Source organism: Oncorhynchus kisutch, linkage group LG30 (assembly GCF_002021735.2).
Source record: "Oncorhynchus kisutch isolate 150728-3 linkage group LG30, Okis_V2, whole genome shotgun sequence".
In the NCBI taxonomy this organism is placed as follows: Eukaryota; Metazoa; Chordata; class Actinopteri; order Salmoniformes; family Salmonidae; genus Oncorhynchus; species Oncorhynchus kisutch.
Genome location: NC_034203.2, coordinates 9,108,091 through 9,125,668, shown reverse-complemented (window position 1 = coordinate 9,125,668; position 17,578 = coordinate 9,108,091). Strand labels below are relative to the sequence as shown.

Sequence of the window (17,578 nt, the reverse complement as noted above, 5' to 3'; positions counted from 1 at the left end):
GCAGCCTTTAAGACACTTACGTGAATAATTTAATGGATCTTTTGTGTACAAAGGTGATGTATTATTGGAAATTTGACTTATCTATGAGGCCGTCTATAGATGGGTTGGTTGTTTAGCAACAAAACCAATGCGGGCACAACTATGGGGCAAAACAGACGTGGTTGGCATGCGAGTCAAACGTCATCAAGTGAGGTGGCTATTGTACCTAAACTGAATGGAGAATTTATCAATCGATGCTCTGCTCTGTCACTCCACCAATGGGGTTTTTCGTTTCATCAGGAAACAGGAACCCCCAATTCCCCTTTCTCTTTTAGGCAAAGGACAAGCCTTTTGAAAGAGTTCCTTTTTTCTAGGCTCACAATAATTATGGAGCAGCACCACATGGGCTGTGTGAACCTTTGTAGTCTCACGAGCAATCTACCGGTGATCTCTTATCAAAAGCTGACGGATTTACATTACCTGAGCAAAGGTGGGTTCGGAAGCGTGTTCAAGGCACAGCATTCCGATTGGCGGACCACCGTTGCCATCAAGTGCCTGAATTTGGATTCTCCTGTTGGCGAAAGGTATTTTTGTTCAAATCATTCTACCAGATTAAGTAGGACTATGCCTTTAGGTTTTATCTGGCTAGAATCAGTCATTGCCTACTCAAATTAGATGTTGATTCATGTATCCAGAGGCCCCTGCGATTGCCTTACAGAATGCTGCTGCGGTCTACATTTTGGACTGACAATGACGCTATGTCAACAATCAATAACAGCAACAGAGTGGTAGAGACCTTGATTTCTTCTCATGCATGCCCCTATGAATGGGAGACAGTGAAATAAATATATATTTCTTTATATGACTCGACTGTACTTTCTCTATACAAATGAGAAAGCAATAGGAATGTTAATTCATGTGCCACCATGACACCATGCCAGTAATGCCAAAAGGTTCTCTAATCTAGGATTGTGTTTGCAGGGAGAAGAATTGCCTGCTGGAGGAGGCGGAAGTGCTCCACAAGGCCAGATTCAACTACATCATCCAGATCTTTGGCGTGTGCAACGAGCCTGAGTTCTTCTGCATCGTCACCGAGTACATGAGCAATGGCTCGCTGGATCAGCTGCTTCACGAGGTAGGCCTACATACACTTAGTAAGAACAGTGTACGTGCATAAACAAGGGAGTCGGGACTGAGTCTCTTGCCATATCAGTCTATGGGGTGGAATTTTTCTCTCCAACTGTTTCAAACAGAGTTATAGTATGAGTTCAATCATTTTCAATGGAGAAGCAGCCACTGAAGCGGCCAGCAACATACCACCCTGCATCCCACTGCTGGCTTGTTTCTGAAGCGAAGCAGGGTCATGATTAGATAACCTTATGGCATTCCTGGCTGGTCCCTAGATGGGAGATCAGATGCTGCTGGAAGTGGGGTTGGAGGGCCAGTAGGAGGCACTCTTTTCTCGGGTCTAAAAAAAGATCCCAATGCCCCAGGGCAGTGATTGGGGACACTGCCCTGTGTAGTGTGCTGTCTTTTGGATGGGATGTTAAACAGGTGTCCTGACTCTCTGTGGTCACTAAAAATCCCATGGCACTTATCGTAAGAGTAGGGGTGATAACCCCGGGGTCCTGGCTAAATTCCCAAGCTGTCCCTCATACCATCACGGTCACCTAATCATCCCCAGCTTACAATTGGATCACTCATCCCCCTCCTCTCCCCTGTAACTATTCCCCAGGTAGTTGCTGTAAATGAGAATGTGTTCTCAGTCAACTTACCTTAGTTAAATAAAAAATAAAACTGACAATTCAGGCTTTGGTATCAGATTACTGCTATGCTCCTACTAGGACGGGAAATGCGAGTGCTGCAATGTTGGTACAAAGTGTTTACATGTAAGCCATGTAAACACAAACCTCCACAGCAGAGCTAAAGCCCCTCTGAGGTCGTGCATAGGCTTCTCTTTAGCCATAATCAGGATATTTTTGACTAACCTTTTCTTGGAAATACTTTCTTCCTTCTCAATACAGAAGAAATCTGTCCATTTATAAGAGGCTGTGGTACTCCAAAAACCTGTTATTATTGTATATGGCAGCGACCCGTCATTCAGGGTAGGTGGGGCCATCTGTTTTGAGCCCCACATTTTTTTTGCAAACCCCCCCCAAAACAAATTTTTCTAAATAAATAATAATTAATAAAAACATATATATGTATATATATATATATATATACTACCGTTCAAAAGTTTGGGGTCACTTAGAAATGTCCTTGTTTTTGAAAGAAAAGGAATTTTTTTGGTCCTTTAAAATAACATCAAATTGATCAGAAATACAGTGTAGATAATTGTTCATTTTGTAAATGACTATTGTAGCTGGAAACGGCAGATTTTTTTTAATGGAATATCAACATAGGTGTACAGAGGCCAATTTCAGCAACCATCACTCCTGTGTTCCAATAGCACGTTGTGTTAGCTAATCCAAGTGAATCATTTTAAAAGGCTAATTGATCATTAGAAAACCCTTTTGCAATTATGTTAGCACAGCAATAAACTGTTGTGCTGATTTCAAAGAAGCAATAAAACTGGCCTTCTTTAGACTAGTTGAGTATCTGGAGCATCAGCATTTGTGGGTTCAATTACAGGCTCAAAATGGCCAGAAACAATTCACTTTCTTCTGAAACTCATCAGTCTATTCTTGTTCTGAGAAATAACGGCTATTCCATACAAGAAATTGCCAAGAAACTGAAGATCTCGTACAACGTTGTGTACTACTCCCTTCACAGAACAGCGTAAATTGGATCTAACCAGAATAGAAAGAGGAGTGGGAGAACCCGGTGCACAACTGAGCAAGAGGACAAGTACATTAGAGTGTCTAGTTTGAGAAACAGACACCTCACAAATCCTCAACTGGCAGCTTCATTAAATAGTACCCGCAAAACACCAGTCTCAAGGTCAACAATGAAGAGGCCACTCCGGGATGCTGGGTTCACCTGTCCAGTGTCTGTGTTCTTTCGCCCATCTTAATGTTTACTTTTTATTGGCCAGTCTGAGAGATGGCTTTTTCTTTGCAATTCTGCCTAGAAGGCCAGCATCCCGGAGTCGCCTCTTCACTGTAGTATCAAAGCCAATGACGAATTTTCGAACCAATACATTCTGCTTCACTTTCTCGTTCTCTCCCTACTATTTCCACTCTACCTTTCCCCTTGTCTCCTCACACACTCTGTAGAATAACCTTTACCCCCTGCTGGCCTGGTCGTTGAGGCTGCGTGTCCTGTACGAGATAGCTCTGGGGGTGAACTTCCTACACAACATGACCCCCCCCCTCCTGCACCACGACCTCAAGACACAGAACATTCTGCTGGATGGAGAGTTTCATATCAAGGTGTGTGTGTGTCAACCTCAGTCTTACGAAGCTTGGACTCACATTATAAAGTCTAATTCCTGTTTGCAAAGGCAATTTGTTACATTTAGTATGACAGTTGTCTTCATGGTTTCAATTAGTGATGCACCGATATTACATTTTTGGCCGATACCGATATCCGATATTTTCCTTGCCAAAGAAACTGATAACCGTTATTTTTACATTTTTGCAGCCTTTTAAGCATTCTGGTACAGTTAACGCACACACACATGGACACTCTGGTCTAAGGCACTGCATCTCAGTGCAAGAGGCGTCACTACAGTCCCTGGTTTGAATCCAGGCTGTATCACATCCGGCCGTGATTGGGAATCCCATAGGGCAGTGCATTATTTCACTTATAATTCACTGTATCACAATTCCAGTGGGTCAGAAGTTTACATACAGTAAGTTGACGGTGCCTTTAAACAGCTTGGAAAATTCCAGAAAATTATGTCATGGCTTTAGAAGCTTCTGAAATCATTTGAGTCAATTGAAGGTGTAGCTGTGGATGTATTTCAAGGCCTACCTTCACACTCAGTTCCTCTTTGCGTGACATCATGGGAAAATCAAAAGAAATCAGCCAAGACCTCAGAAAATAAATGTTTGACCTCCACAAGTCTGGTTCATCCTTGGGAGCAATTTCCAAATTCTTGAAGGTACCATGTTCATCTGTACAAACAATAGTACACAAGTTTAAACACCACGGGAACACGCAGCTGTCATACCGCTCAGGAAGGAGAAGCGTTCTGTCTCCTAGAGATGAACGTACTTATGTGTGAGAAGTGCAAATCAATCCCAGAACAACAGTAAAGGACCTTGTGAAGATGCTGGAGGAAATGGGTACAAAAGTATCTATATCCATAGTAAAACAGGTCCAATATCGACATAACCTGAACGGCCACTCGGCAAGGAAGAAGCCACTGCTCCAAAACCGCCACAAAAAAGCCAGATTACGGTTTGCAACTGCACATGGGGACAAAGATCATACTTTTTGGAGAAATGTCCTCCAGTCTGATGAAACAGAAATAGAACTGTTTGGTCATAATGACCATTGTTATGTTTGGAGGAAAAAGGGGGAGGCTTGCAAGCCGAAGAACACCATCCCTACCATGAAGCACGGGGGTGGCAGCATCATGTTGTGGGGGTGCTTTGCTGCAGGAGGGACTGGTGCACTTCACAAAATAGATGGCATCATGAGATAGGAAAATGATGTGGATATATTGAAGCAACATCTCAAGACATCAGTCGGGAAGTTAAAGCTTGGTTGCAAATGGGTCTTCCAAATGGACAATGACCCCAAGCATACTTCCAAAGTTGTGGCAAAATGGCTTAAGGACAACAAAGTCAAAGTATTGGAGTGGCCATCACAAAGTCCTGACCTCGGTCCTATAGAAAATTTGTGGGCAGAACTGAAAAAGCAGGTGCGAGCAAGGAGGCCTACAAACCTGACTCGGTTACACCAGCTCTGTCAGGAGGAATGACTACCCGAAACATTTGACCCAAGTTAAACAATTTAAAGGCAATACACTCAATTAGCATTTGGGAGCATGTAAACTTCTGGCCCATTGGGAATGTGATGAAAGAAATAAAACCTTAAAGATATTACACTCTCTACTATTATTCTGACATTTCACATTCTTAAAATAAAGTGGTGATCTTAACTGACCTAAGACAGGGAGTTTTTACTAGGGTTAAATGTCAGAAATGGTGAAAAAGTGAGTTTAAATTAATTTGGCTAAGGTGTATGTAAACTTCCAACTTCAACTGTATGTCCTCATTTACCAGTAAAACATAATCAGAACTTATTTCTTTCACTTACTTTCTGTGCTGTTTCACAGAGATGGCCGCCTCGCTTCGCGTTCCTAGGAAACTATGCAATTTTTTTTTTTTTTTACGTGTTATTTCTTACATTAGTACCCCAGGTCATCTTAGGTTTCATTACATACAGTCGAGAAGAACTACTGAATATAAGATCAGCGTCAACTCACCATCAGTACGACCAAGAATATGTTTTTCGCGACGCAGATCCTGTGTTCTGCCTTACAAACAGGACAACGGAATGGTTCCCATGCAGCGACCCAAAAAAACTACTCCGAAAAAGAGGGAAACGAGGCGGTCTTCTGGTCAGACTCCGGAGACGGGCACACCGTGCACCACTCCCTAGCATTCTTCTTCCCAATGTCCAGTCTCTTGACAACAAGGTTGATGAAATCCGAGCACGGGTAGCATTCCAGAGGGACATCAGAGACTGTAACGTTCTTTGCTTCACGGAAACATGGCTAACTGGAGAGACGCTATCCGAAGCGATGCAGCCAGCGGGTTTCTCCACGCATCGCGCCGACAGAAACAAACATCTTTCTGGTAAGAAGAGGGGCGGGGGCGTATGCCTTATGACTAACGTGACATGGTGTGATGAAAGAAACATACAGGAATCCTTCTGTTCACCTGATTTAGAATTCCTCACAATCAAATGTAGACCGCATTATCTACCAAGAGAATTCTCTTCGATTATAATCACAGCCGTATATATCCCCCCCCCAAGCAGACACATCGATGGCTCTGAACGAACTTTATTTAACTCTCTGCAAACTGGAAACGATTTATCCGGAGGCTGCATTCATTGTAGCTGGGGATTTTAACAAGGCTAATCTGAAAACAAGACTCCCTAAATTTTATCAGCATATCGATTGCGCAACCAGGGGTGGAAAGACCCTGGATCATTGTTACTCTAACTTCCGCGACGCATATAAGGCCCTGCCCCGCCCCCCTTTCGGAAAAGCTGACCACGACTCCATTTTGTTGATCCCTGCCTACAGACAGAAACTAAAACAATAAGCTCCCACGCTGAGGTCTGTTCAACGCTGGTCTGACCAAGCTGACTCCACACTCCAAGACTGCTTCCATCACGTGGACTGGGAGATGTTTCGTATTGCGTCAGACAACAACATTGACGAATACGCTGATTCGGTGTGCGAGTTCATTAGAACGTGCGTTGAAGATGTCGTTCCTAACCAGAAACCGTGGATTGATGGCAGCATTCGTGTGAAACTGAAGGCGCGAACCACTGCTTTTAATCAGGGCAAGGTGTCTGGTAACATGACTGAATACAAACAGTGCAGCTATTCCCTCCGCAAGGCTATCAAACAAGCTAAGCGCCAGTACAGAGACAAAGTAGAATCTCAATTCAACGGCTCAGACACAAGAGGCATGTGGCAGGGTCTACAGTCAATCACGGACTACAGGAAGAAACCCAGCCCAGTCACGGACCAGGATGTCTTGCTCCCAGGCAGACTAAATAACTTTTTGCCCGCTTTGAGGACAATACAGTGCCACTGACACGGCCTGCAACGAAAACATGCGGTCTCTCCTTCACTGCAGCCGAAGTGAGTAAGACATTTAAACGTGTTAACCCTCGCAAGGCTGCAGGCCCAGACGGCATCCCCAGCCGCGCCCTCAGAGCATGCGCAGACCAGCTGGCCGGTGTGTTTACGGACATATTCAATCAATCCCTATACCAGTCTGCTGTTCCCACATGCTTCAAGAGGGCCACCATTGTTCCTGTTCCCAAGAAAGCTAAGGTAACTGAGCTAAACGACTACCGCCCCGTAGCACTCACATCCGTGGGTCTCGACCCCGCCCTGTGCAACTGGGTACTGGACTTCCTGACGGGCCGCCCCCAGGTGGTGAGGGTAGGCAACAACATCTCCTCCCCGCTGATCCTCAACACTGGGGCCCCACAAGGGTGCGTTCTGAGCCCTCTCCTGTACTCCCTGTTCACCCACAACTGCGTGGCCACGCACGCCTCCAACTCAATCATCAAGTTTGCGGACGACACAACAGTGGTAGGCTTGATTACCAACAACGACGAGACGGCCTACAGGGAGGAGGTGAGGGCCCTCGGAGTGTGGTGTCAGGAAAATAACCTCACACTCAACGTCAACAAAACTAAGGAGATGATTGTGGACTTCAGGAAACAGCAGAGGGAACACCCCCCCCATCCACATCGATGGAACAGTAGTGGAGAGGGTAGCAAGTTTTAAGTTCCTCGGCATACACATCACAGACAAACTGAATTGGTCCACTCACACAGACAGCATCGTGAGGAAGGCGCAGCAGTGCCTCTTCAACCTCAGGAGGCTGAAGAAATTCGGCTTGTCACCAAAAGCACTCACAAACTTCTACAGATGCACAATCGAGAGCATCCTGGCGGGCTGTATCACCGCCTGGTATGGCAACTGCACCGCCCTCAACCGTAAGGCTCTCCAGAGGGTAGTGAGGTCTGCACAACGCATCACCGGGGGCAAACTACCTGCCCTCCAGGACACCTACACCACCCGATGCTACAGGAAGGCCATAAAGATCATCAAGGACATCAACCACCCGAGCCACTGCCTGTTCACCCCGCTGTCATCCAGAAGGCGAGGTCAGTACAGGTGCATCAAAGCTGGGACCGAGAGACTGAAAAACAGCTTCTATCTCAAGGCCATCAGACTGTTAAACAGCCACCACTAACATTGAGTGGCTACTGCCAACACACTGTCAATGACACTGACTCTACTCCAGCCACTTTAATAATGGGAATTGATGGGAAATGATGTAAATATATCACTAGCCACTTTAAACAATGCTACCTTATATAATGTTACTTACCCTACATTATTCATCTCATATGCATACGTAGATACTGTACTCTATATCATCGACTGCATCCTTATGTAATACATGTATCACTAGCCACTTTAACTATGCCACTTTGTTTGCATACTCATCTCATATGTATATACTGTACTCGATACCATCTACTGTATCTTGCCTATGCTGCTCTGTACCATCACTCATTCATATATCCTTATGTACATATTCTTTATCCCCTTACACTGTGTATAAGACAGTAGTTTTGGAATTGTTAGTTAGATTACTTGTTGGTTATTACTGCATTGTCGGAACTAGAAGCACAAGCATTTCGCTACACTCGCATTAACATCTGCTAACCATGTGTATGTGACAAATAAAATTGGATTTGATTTGATTTGATTTGTTCAGTCATTTCATTCTCAACCAGGATTTCACTGCTTTACATGATAAAGTTTCAGCTCTGTCTGTCCGTGGCCTCTTCCTCAGTGCGTACTGTCACTTTGTCCGTTTCCATCCTGTCCAGTTGTGTATTTAACACTTCACGCAAACCCTGTTTCTTTTCTGCATCGAAGTAGTGGTCCTTGTACATAGCATCGAGCATGGTGGCGACACAGTAAAGAGATTGCGACTGAATCGCTTGTTCACAGCCTGTGTCTGCAGTTTTGTTGAGCAGGTATTTCAACGCCATGACAGCGGGTATCGCGTCTGCTGCAGGCGCAGTAGATGTGCTTATTTCTCGAGTCAGTTGTTCGAATGGAGCTAGCTAGTATGTTCATGTTTCAAACATGTTCTCAAATGCCATTGAAGTGGCAGCAGCGGTATGACAACCAGCACATTCATGAGCGTGCAAATACGACTTACCTCAGTAAGAAATCCTAGACGACCCACTCTGCTGTCCGACTCGGCATGCTCATGGGGCAGATATCGCTGGTCCAAAAATGTCAGTCGTGAAGGTAAGAGCAGTGACTCTAATACTGTGGAACTCCGGTAGAGCAACATCTGAACCGGTGCTTGACCAGTCGGCGAAAGCCAGTGGGGGTCAGGAGAGAGGGTTAGAATATGAATGAGTCGGCACTCCATTATCCAAAGCAACCATCCTGCATCAACCAATTGGATCTTAATTTGTCCTTATTTTCATGCTAGTTGCCTAATGTGTCTTTTAACTTGGCCCAGATTTAATTTGGTTGTGCACCAACTCCACTTTCCAATGTCACTGAGAAATACTCAATGAACAATGAACAATTGTAATTTTGAGAGGGAAAAGCGAAAAATAATAATTAGCTCGCAACATGTTTTATCATTTTAAAAGTAGATCTCATGCTATAAAAAGTTGGAGACCCCTAATGTAGACCTAAATATTTGGTTAGTCTGATTGTCAGTGTCTTTTTGGAAGTCCAGGGTTGTGTTCTGTAGGGAGAGAACGTTGAGCGAAGTGGGTCGGTACTACTTGGATTCCATGTCCAATAAGAACATTGATTTTCACTTTTTCGCTGCAAAACAGTTTGTTTACGTGTGCCCTACTGAACACGACCCAGCTCTCCAACAGGTTGTTGTCATTGTTGTCTACACCCCAACCCGAGCACTCTTCTGCCACATCTGGTCTCTTGGCCTATCCACCCCTACAGGAGGGCAGCTCCCGCTCAGCCCCGTCCAAGCTCTTCCCTGTTCTGGCATCCCAATGTTATCCCAATGTTATAACCAGAGTCCATGCCCATCTTCTGGAAACGTCTGAAACCCTAACTCTTCAAAGAGTATCTTTATATAAGATATCTGTCTTATTCCCATAAGTTTACACTTGTCTTTTCCTACCAGTACTGACTTTGTTGACAACATCTTTATTGAGTAAACATGTACCTAGGGCTACAACTCTGATACGCGGTTGTCTCACCTAGCTATCTTAAGATGAATGCACTAACTGTAAGTCTATCTGGGTAGGAGCATCTGCTAAATGACTAAAATGTAATGTAAATGTCTGTCCAGATAGCAGACTTTGGCCTGTCTAAGTGGCGCCAACTGTCGATCAGTAAAGGCTCGGCATCCAAGCCACCCGAGATAGGAGGCACCATCATCTACATGCCCCCAGAGGAGTACGAACCCTCCAAGAACTGCTGTGCAGTCGTCAAACACGACATCTACAGGTGAGCCTGAAGGCTAAACAGCCAACCAGAACCAGGGTTTGAGTTCTAGCTATGTTGACAGATCTCTTTGTGCTTTACAGAGCATCTCTGGCATGACAATGAAAATCCGTGCGATAGGCTAAAGTATGAAGTGATATGACATCCGGGCTACCGAGGAAGAATATTAACATTTCTTCAGACCACTGTCTTAAAGGTGCCTTCACGATTCAATGTGTAATATAAAACCTACCCAGATCTACTCAATGATTTAATGTTTTTTTTTTTTGCCGTAATAATGACTGACAATAACTCCCTTAACCAAATCCTATGTGAGTCAAACGCAATTTGAAACATGGGTGAAATTTGAATAGAAAATATGTTTCTCTGGAAGTTGAGCAGTCTTTCTGTGGTGACCCACCACTTTACAACACAACTACAACATTCTCAGTGTATCTTTTTAAAGGGAGAGGAGCAGAAGTGTCAGCCAGCTAAGGATTTTTGACATAACTTTTTAAGAGAAGACTCTGTACTGCAAGGCATGTTTATTATTTAACCTACGGTAAAACTACAAGGCATGTCTATTACTTAGCCTACGGTAAATCGGACCACATTCCTCACAAACAGTGAGGTACTTTGTGTTAAGCTCCAATTTCAATTTCATCTCAGTGATTGACTATTGGGAGCTTGCCCTTTCTAGATGAACGCCCCCTTAAATGAATCCTTTGTTAGAGCAAATATGTCAAAAAGGAAATGTAGAAAAAAATATATGACACTAGCCCTTCAACTTCCCCTAACCTCTGATTTACATTCACTGGGTCTTTTGGGACTTGAACAGATGTCATTATGACTGAGTCATTTTGTCACTGGAATTTTTGTTGGTGTAAGACTGAGGAAATTAAATGTGTGACTTCCTCCCTTTAAGGGAAGGCCAACTCATCTGACATAAGTGGTTTTTTGTTCCCAGAGGCTGCTATTCTAACTGTGGGCCATATAATGTGATGTTCCTGTTTTTCGTGATGTTCCTGTTTTTAGTTACGCTATCATTATGTGGGAGGTGCTATCCAGGAGGATACCATTTGAAGGTAAGTCATTGTGTAGATGCTTTCTTTACTGTTAGAATGCATTGCATTTGCCAACATTAGTTCTGTATAAGAATCATGGATGTTAATGACCTCACTTTTGTGGAAGCATATACTGTAGCTTCATTCAAAAAATAGAATTTTGTCAGATATATGCTTCCATACATATAGATTAGCCACATGACCTCACTGTGTTTGTAGTCAGTGGCGTCTACCAAACTCATGAGTTGACGTTTCTGGTCCTCTGCATGCTCGAAAAAAGTTAAAACAAAGACCAAATACAGTTGGTGGCAGCGGTGGGATTTCCAGCCTCAAGTGATATTAAATCTTCATTCGGAACTAAAACGCTGAGTGAGAATTGGTATGTTTTCTGTACAGAGGCAACCAACCCCATGCAGGTCATGTTCAGCGTACTGCGTGGGATACGTCCCGACATAGGCCTGGACTGTCTGCCAGGGGACATCCCCAGCAGGGAGACACTCATCAACCTCATGACCTGCGGCTGGACCGCCAACCCTGACGAACGGCCCTGCTTTCTCAGTAAGAGACATAATAATAATAATAGTATATTTATTTTCTATAGCGTTTTTCATTACAAGTAGAATCTCAAAGTCACTTAAATCAAATAAGGGAGTTCTTGGGCAATAGTCTTCCACAACCTCAGATGCAGTTTGGAAAAGCAGTATCTTAAAGGGAGAGAGCATTGATGGTGCAGCCAGTCAGGGAGGTAGAGATCCTCTGACAGACAGGTCCCAGAGTGCTTCATCGGGCACCTCGTCGTCTTTGACGTTCACAGCTCTTCCTTTGTAGTTAGGCTGGATCGTCCACCACAAGAAGTGTAGCACCCACCTGGGTGATGCTTCGGCGGCAGTAAGACCACCACACCTCAGCAGTATTCCGGAGAAGCCCCCTACGAGGCGAGCCTCTCCATCCCCTCACACCCAGTCCACTTCCCTCCAGGAACATGGGCAGGCTAACAAGCTGATGCTGCTGATCGGTGTTGCTGCATCGTTCAAAACATATTTTAGCTTGCGAGCTCTAACCTTTGACCTCAATTCATTTGTAAGAGCCATGACCTCCAACTCATTACCTTAACGTAGGATGAAGTTGCCCCTAGACACAGATCTCAGATCAGTCTGGTGCTTTCCTAACCCAAATGGTTAGTTAAGGTTCTGTCTGATTCTGGATCTGCCCCTGTCACCTTACCTTGTTACTTGGAGCTGAAACCGTCCTTGATCAACATGTCTAACGCAATATTTCAATGTATTATCTATGTAGGTGTTGCAAGTATACATTTGACCCTGAAAGCTACAGAGCCATAACCACTTCTCCCTGTCTTGTGCAGTGTGTGTGATAAAGCTGGAGCCAATGCTGAGGAGGTTTGATGAAATCGACATCCTGGAGGCCGTGCTGGAGGTCAAGAAGTCAAAGGTCAGTCAGTGCGAGACTGCACAGGACACAGGTCACAAGGAAAATAATTTGGCAGGATATGTTTGGCAGTGCAAACAACGTTTGTCAATATATATACAGAGTTCCAAGTCATTCAGTGTGACTCAAGTAACACTGTATTTGTGTATTGCGAAAGGTTTTCGTTGCACAAATTTGATGACATCAGACCTGACCAGGGTTTGCAGCGTTGTGTTTCGTGATATGGCTTGAAATAGATGACTCGACAAATGACGAACAGAGAGACAAATGGATGACTTTGACGTTTCGGTACAAATAATCCGGCACCACCTACTTTTACTTTATTCTTCAACATTAGGAGGTGGAAGAAAATGTACACAGTGATTTGATGTCATCTGTTTGTGGCATCATATATCATATTCCCTCTTTCTCATCCCCCTCTCTCTCTAGCTGATGAGGAGGGCAGGCTGCTACTCTGCCCTCCTCATCAGCTAGAGAGAGAGGGGGAGGGAGGAGAAGATTTTAAACATTCTGAAGGACAACCCCAGTCCCTGGCAAGTGAGTACACTGACCTTTGAAACAGCACCATCCACAGGGGATAAAGTTCTGTCACCGCAATGGATTTCCGTCATATAGATTCTGGAGAGGACGTTTATGAGATCGGTGTAGATCAATAAAAACCTCTTGGGGGGGGGGGGGGCTGGTTTGGTTTGAGATGACACAGCTTAATGCAGACAGAATACAAATGTATTCTCAAATATGAGATTTTCTCAGTTATGCCGTGTGCACAGAACTGACATGCATGATTGTTGCTGAAATGCCAATGTTCAGATGAAGGGAATTTAAATAGTTTATAATGTACTTCACAGCGGCGTTCAACTCAGACAGCTGTATGTTGCGTACTCTAGCTGCTGGATAAGTAATTCAAAGCCTCTATTTTATCACTCAGGATATAACTTTCCAGTGCTACTATATTTGCCATGTAACGTTGTTAAAAGAACATCAGACAACACCATAGTAGAATAGTTTACCTAGTCGGCTTGAGGTTGTGTGTTTTATGCGAGATAAATATTCCTCTCGAGGCGCATTCAAGTTGTGAGAGCCATAGGAGGGAAACATATTCTGAAAGCAGTCAATGCACTACAAAGCACCCCCACAGCTCCTCCCCCATGCTTCACCGGTGGGAAACACACATGCAGAGATCATCCGTTCACCTACTCTGCGTCTCAAAGACACAGTGGTTGGAACCAAAAATCTCAAATTTGGACTGATCAGAGCAAAGGACAGATATCCACCGGTCTCATCTTGGCCCAAGCAAGTCTCTTCTTATTGGTGTCCTTTAGTAGTGGTTTCTTTGCAGCAGTTTGACCATGAAGGCATGATTTCACGCAGTCTCCTCTGAACAGTTGATGTTGAGATGTCTGTTACTTGAACTCTGTGAAGCATTTATTTGTGCTGCAATCTGAGGTGCAGTTAACTCTACTGAACTTATCCTCTGCAGCAGAGGTAACTCTGGGTCTTCCTTTCCTGTGGCGGTCCTCATGAGAGCCAGTTTCATCATAGCGGTTGATGTTTTTTTGCGAATGCACTTGAAGAGACTTTCAAAGTTCTTGAAATATTCCGAATTGACTGACCTTCATGTCGTAAAGTAATGATGGACTGTCGTTTCTCTTTGAGCTTTTCTTGCCATAATATGGACTTGGTCTTTTACCAATTAGGGCTATCTTCTATATACCCCCCTACCTTGTCACAAGACAACTGATTGGTTCTAGCGCATTAAGAAGTTAAGAAATTCCACAAATGAACTTTTAACAAGGCACACCTGTTAATTGAAACGCATTCCAGGTGACTATCTCATGGAAGCTGGTTGAGAGTGTGCAAAGCTGTCATCAAGGCAAAGGGTGGCTACTTTAAAGAATCTCAAATATAAAATATATTTAGATTTGTTTAACACTTTTTTGTTTACTACATGATTCCATATGTTTTACAATGTAAAAAATAAAGAAAAAACCTGGAATGAGTAGGTGTGTTAAATTTTTTGACCGGTACTGTGTATATTATACTGAACAAAAATATCAACGCAACAATTTCAATGATTTAATGAGTTTAATTTCATATCAGGAAATCAGTCAATTTAATTAAATTCATAAGGCCCTAATCTATGAATTTCACATGACAGGGGTGGCAGGGGTGTTGGATCCGTGTGGCTCAGTTAGGAGAGCATGGCACCTTGCAACACCAGGGTTGTGGGTTCGATTCCCACTGGGAACCAGTATGAAAATGTACTCACTCTGGATATGGGCATTGTCGCTCTGGATATGGGCATCTCGTAAATTACAAAAATGAAAAAATATGTAATTGCAGTCATGAGTGATCCTTGGAGGGCATAGGCCCACCCACTAGGGAGCCAGCCCTAGCCATTCAGAATGAGTTTTTCCCCACCAAAGGGTTTTATTACAGACAGAAATACTCCTCAGCACCCCCCATCAGACGATCCCGCAGGTGAAGAAGCCGGATGTGGTGGTTGTGAGGCCGGTTGGACGTACTGGCAAATTCTCTAAAACGATCTTGGAGGCAGCTTATGGTAGAGAAATAAACATTCAATTCTCTGGCAACAGCTCCGGTGGACATTAAACCTTGGCATAATGTTGTGTGAAAAACTGCACATTTTAAAGTGGCCTTTTATTGTCCCTAGTCAGGTGGATGGATTATCTTGGCAAAGGAGAAATGCTCACTAATAGGGATGTAAATACATTTCTGCACAACATTTGAGGGAAAGAAGCTAATTTTAGCAAATGTATACAAATATAAAATCTGAAATACAACGCTCCACATCCAACCTGACAGAGCTTGAGAGGATCTGCAGCGAAGAATGGGAGAAACTCCCCAAATACAGGTGTGCCAAGCTTGTAGTGTCATACTCAAGAAGACTTGAGGCTGTAATCGCTGCCAACCGTGCTTCAACAAAGTACTGAGAACACTTATGTCAGAACACTTATGTCAATGTGATATTTCAAGTTGTATTTTTAATACATTTGCACACAAAAATGTACTAAATGTCACTAAATCAAACTTTTTAAATGCACTTCAAATGAAGTTTGATTTCATTTATTCATATTCTTCAACTTCATTTTTTTGATGGAGATGTGAATCCAACTGTCACGAATTACTAAGGTGGGTGGAATCAGGCGCAGAGAGCAGGCTTCAATTATTAGACAGTTTATTCTCCGGCGCACAAAACAACGGTCAACCCAACACACAGGGTGAATAATCCAAAGCAGGACCAAAATAACAGGAATACAAAAACAATCCCGCACAAAACAAGGGCGGGACAACCTACTAAATATAAGGACGCTAATTAAACTAAAATACACACAGGTGAAACTAATAAGACAAAACCAACAGACAAACGAAAAAGGGATCGGTAGTGGCTAGTAGGACGGTGAAGACGACCGCCGAGCACCGTCCGAACAGGCAGGGGAGCCAACGTCGGCGGAAGTCGTGACAGTACCCCCCCCCCCCCCCCCCTGACGCGCGACTCCCGCAGCACGCCGCCACCGGCCTCAAGGGCGACCCGGAGGACAAGGTGCCGGGCGATCCGGGAGTCGCGCGTCAGGGGGGGGGGGGGGGGGGGGTACTGTCACGACTTCCGCCGAAGTTGGCTCCCCTGCCTATTCGGACGGTGCTCGGCGGTCGTGTTCACCGTCCTACTAGCCACTACCGATCTGACGCGCGACTCCCGCAGCACGCCGCCACCGGCCTCGAGGGCGACCCGGAGGACAAGGTGCCGGGCGATGCGGGAGTCGCGCGTCAGGGGGGGGGGGGGTACTGCCACGACTTCCGCCGAAGTTGGCTCCCCTGCCTGTTCGGACGGTGCTCGGCGGTCGTCTTCACCGTCCTACTAGCCACCACTAAGGGATCGGTAGTGGCTAGTAGGACGGTGAAGACGACCGCCGAGCACCGTCCGAACAGGCAGGGGAGCCAACTTCGGCGGAAGTCGTGGCAGTACCCCCCCCCCCCCTGACGCGTGACAGTACCCCCCCCCCCCCCTGACGCGCGACTCCCGCAGCACGCCGCCACCGGCCTCGAGGGCGACCCGGAGGACAAGGTGCCGGGCGATCCGGGTGGAGGTGGTGGAAATCTCTCAGGAGAGAAGGGTCCAAAATGTCCCCCACCGGAACCCAGCATATCTCCTCCGGACCGTACCCCTCCCAGTCCACAAGGTACTGTAGGCCCCCCACCCGGCGTCTCGAATCCAGAATGACCCGAACTGTGTACGCCGGGGACCCCTCGATGTCCAGAGGGGGTGGAGGGACCTCAGGCACCTCACCTTCTTGCAGGGGACCAGCCACCACCGGCCTGAGGTGAGACACATGAAACGAGGGGTTAATACGGTAATACCTAGGAAGTTGTAACCTGTAACACACCTCGTTTATTCTCCTTAGGACTTTGAACGGCCCCACACACTGCGGCCCCAGCTTCCGACAGGACAGGCGGAGGGGCAGGTTTCGGGTCGAGAGCCAGACCCTGTCCCCCGGTTCAAACACGGGGGCCTCACTGCGGTGCTGGTCAGCGCTCCTCTTCTGCCGTTCTCCCGCTAACCGTAGTGAGTCCTGAACGGCTTTCCAGGTGTCCTTGGAGCGCTGTACCCATTCCTCTACCGCAGGAGCCTCGGTCTGGCTCTGGTGCCATGGGGCCAGGACCGGCTGGTAACCTAACACACACTCAAAAGGGGACAAGTTAGTTGAGGAGTGGCGTAGGGAGTTCTGAGCTAGTTCAGCCCAGGGAACATACCTTTCCCACTCACCAGGCCGGTCCCGGCAATAGGACCGCAGAAACCTGCCCACATCCTGGTTTACGCGCTCCACCTGCCCATTACTCTCGGGGTGAAAACCTGAGGTTAAGCTGACCGAGACCCCCAGTCTCTCCATAAACGCCCTCCACACTCTGGACGTGAATTGGGGGCCCC

General features: G+C 45.5%; 1 protein-coding gene across 2 annotated transcripts in view; it reads left to right on the top strand.

Moving 5' to 3' along the window:
- Window positions 1–366: 366 nt before the first annotated feature.
- Window positions 367–17,578, top strand: part of LOC109875399 (receptor-interacting serine/threonine-protein kinase 2) — a 32,955-nt gene continuing 15,743 nt past the window's right edge. For both annotated transcript variants that reach the window (XM_031809735.1, XM_020467744.2), the window contains exons 1-7: window positions 367–563; window positions 961–1,114; window positions 3,198–3,353; window positions 9,987–10,144; window positions 11,156–11,205; window positions 11,581–11,742; window positions 12,548–12,633. In XM_031809735.1, coding sequence (XP_031665595.1) covers window positions 367–563; window positions 961–1,114; window positions 3,198–3,353; window positions 9,987–10,144; window positions 11,156–11,205; window positions 11,581–11,742; window positions 12,548–12,633 — 963 coding nt within the window. The remainder of the gene's footprint in view (window positions 564–960; window positions 1,115–3,197; window positions 3,354–9,986; window positions 10,145–11,155; window positions 11,206–11,580; window positions 11,743–12,547; window positions 12,634–17,578) is intronic.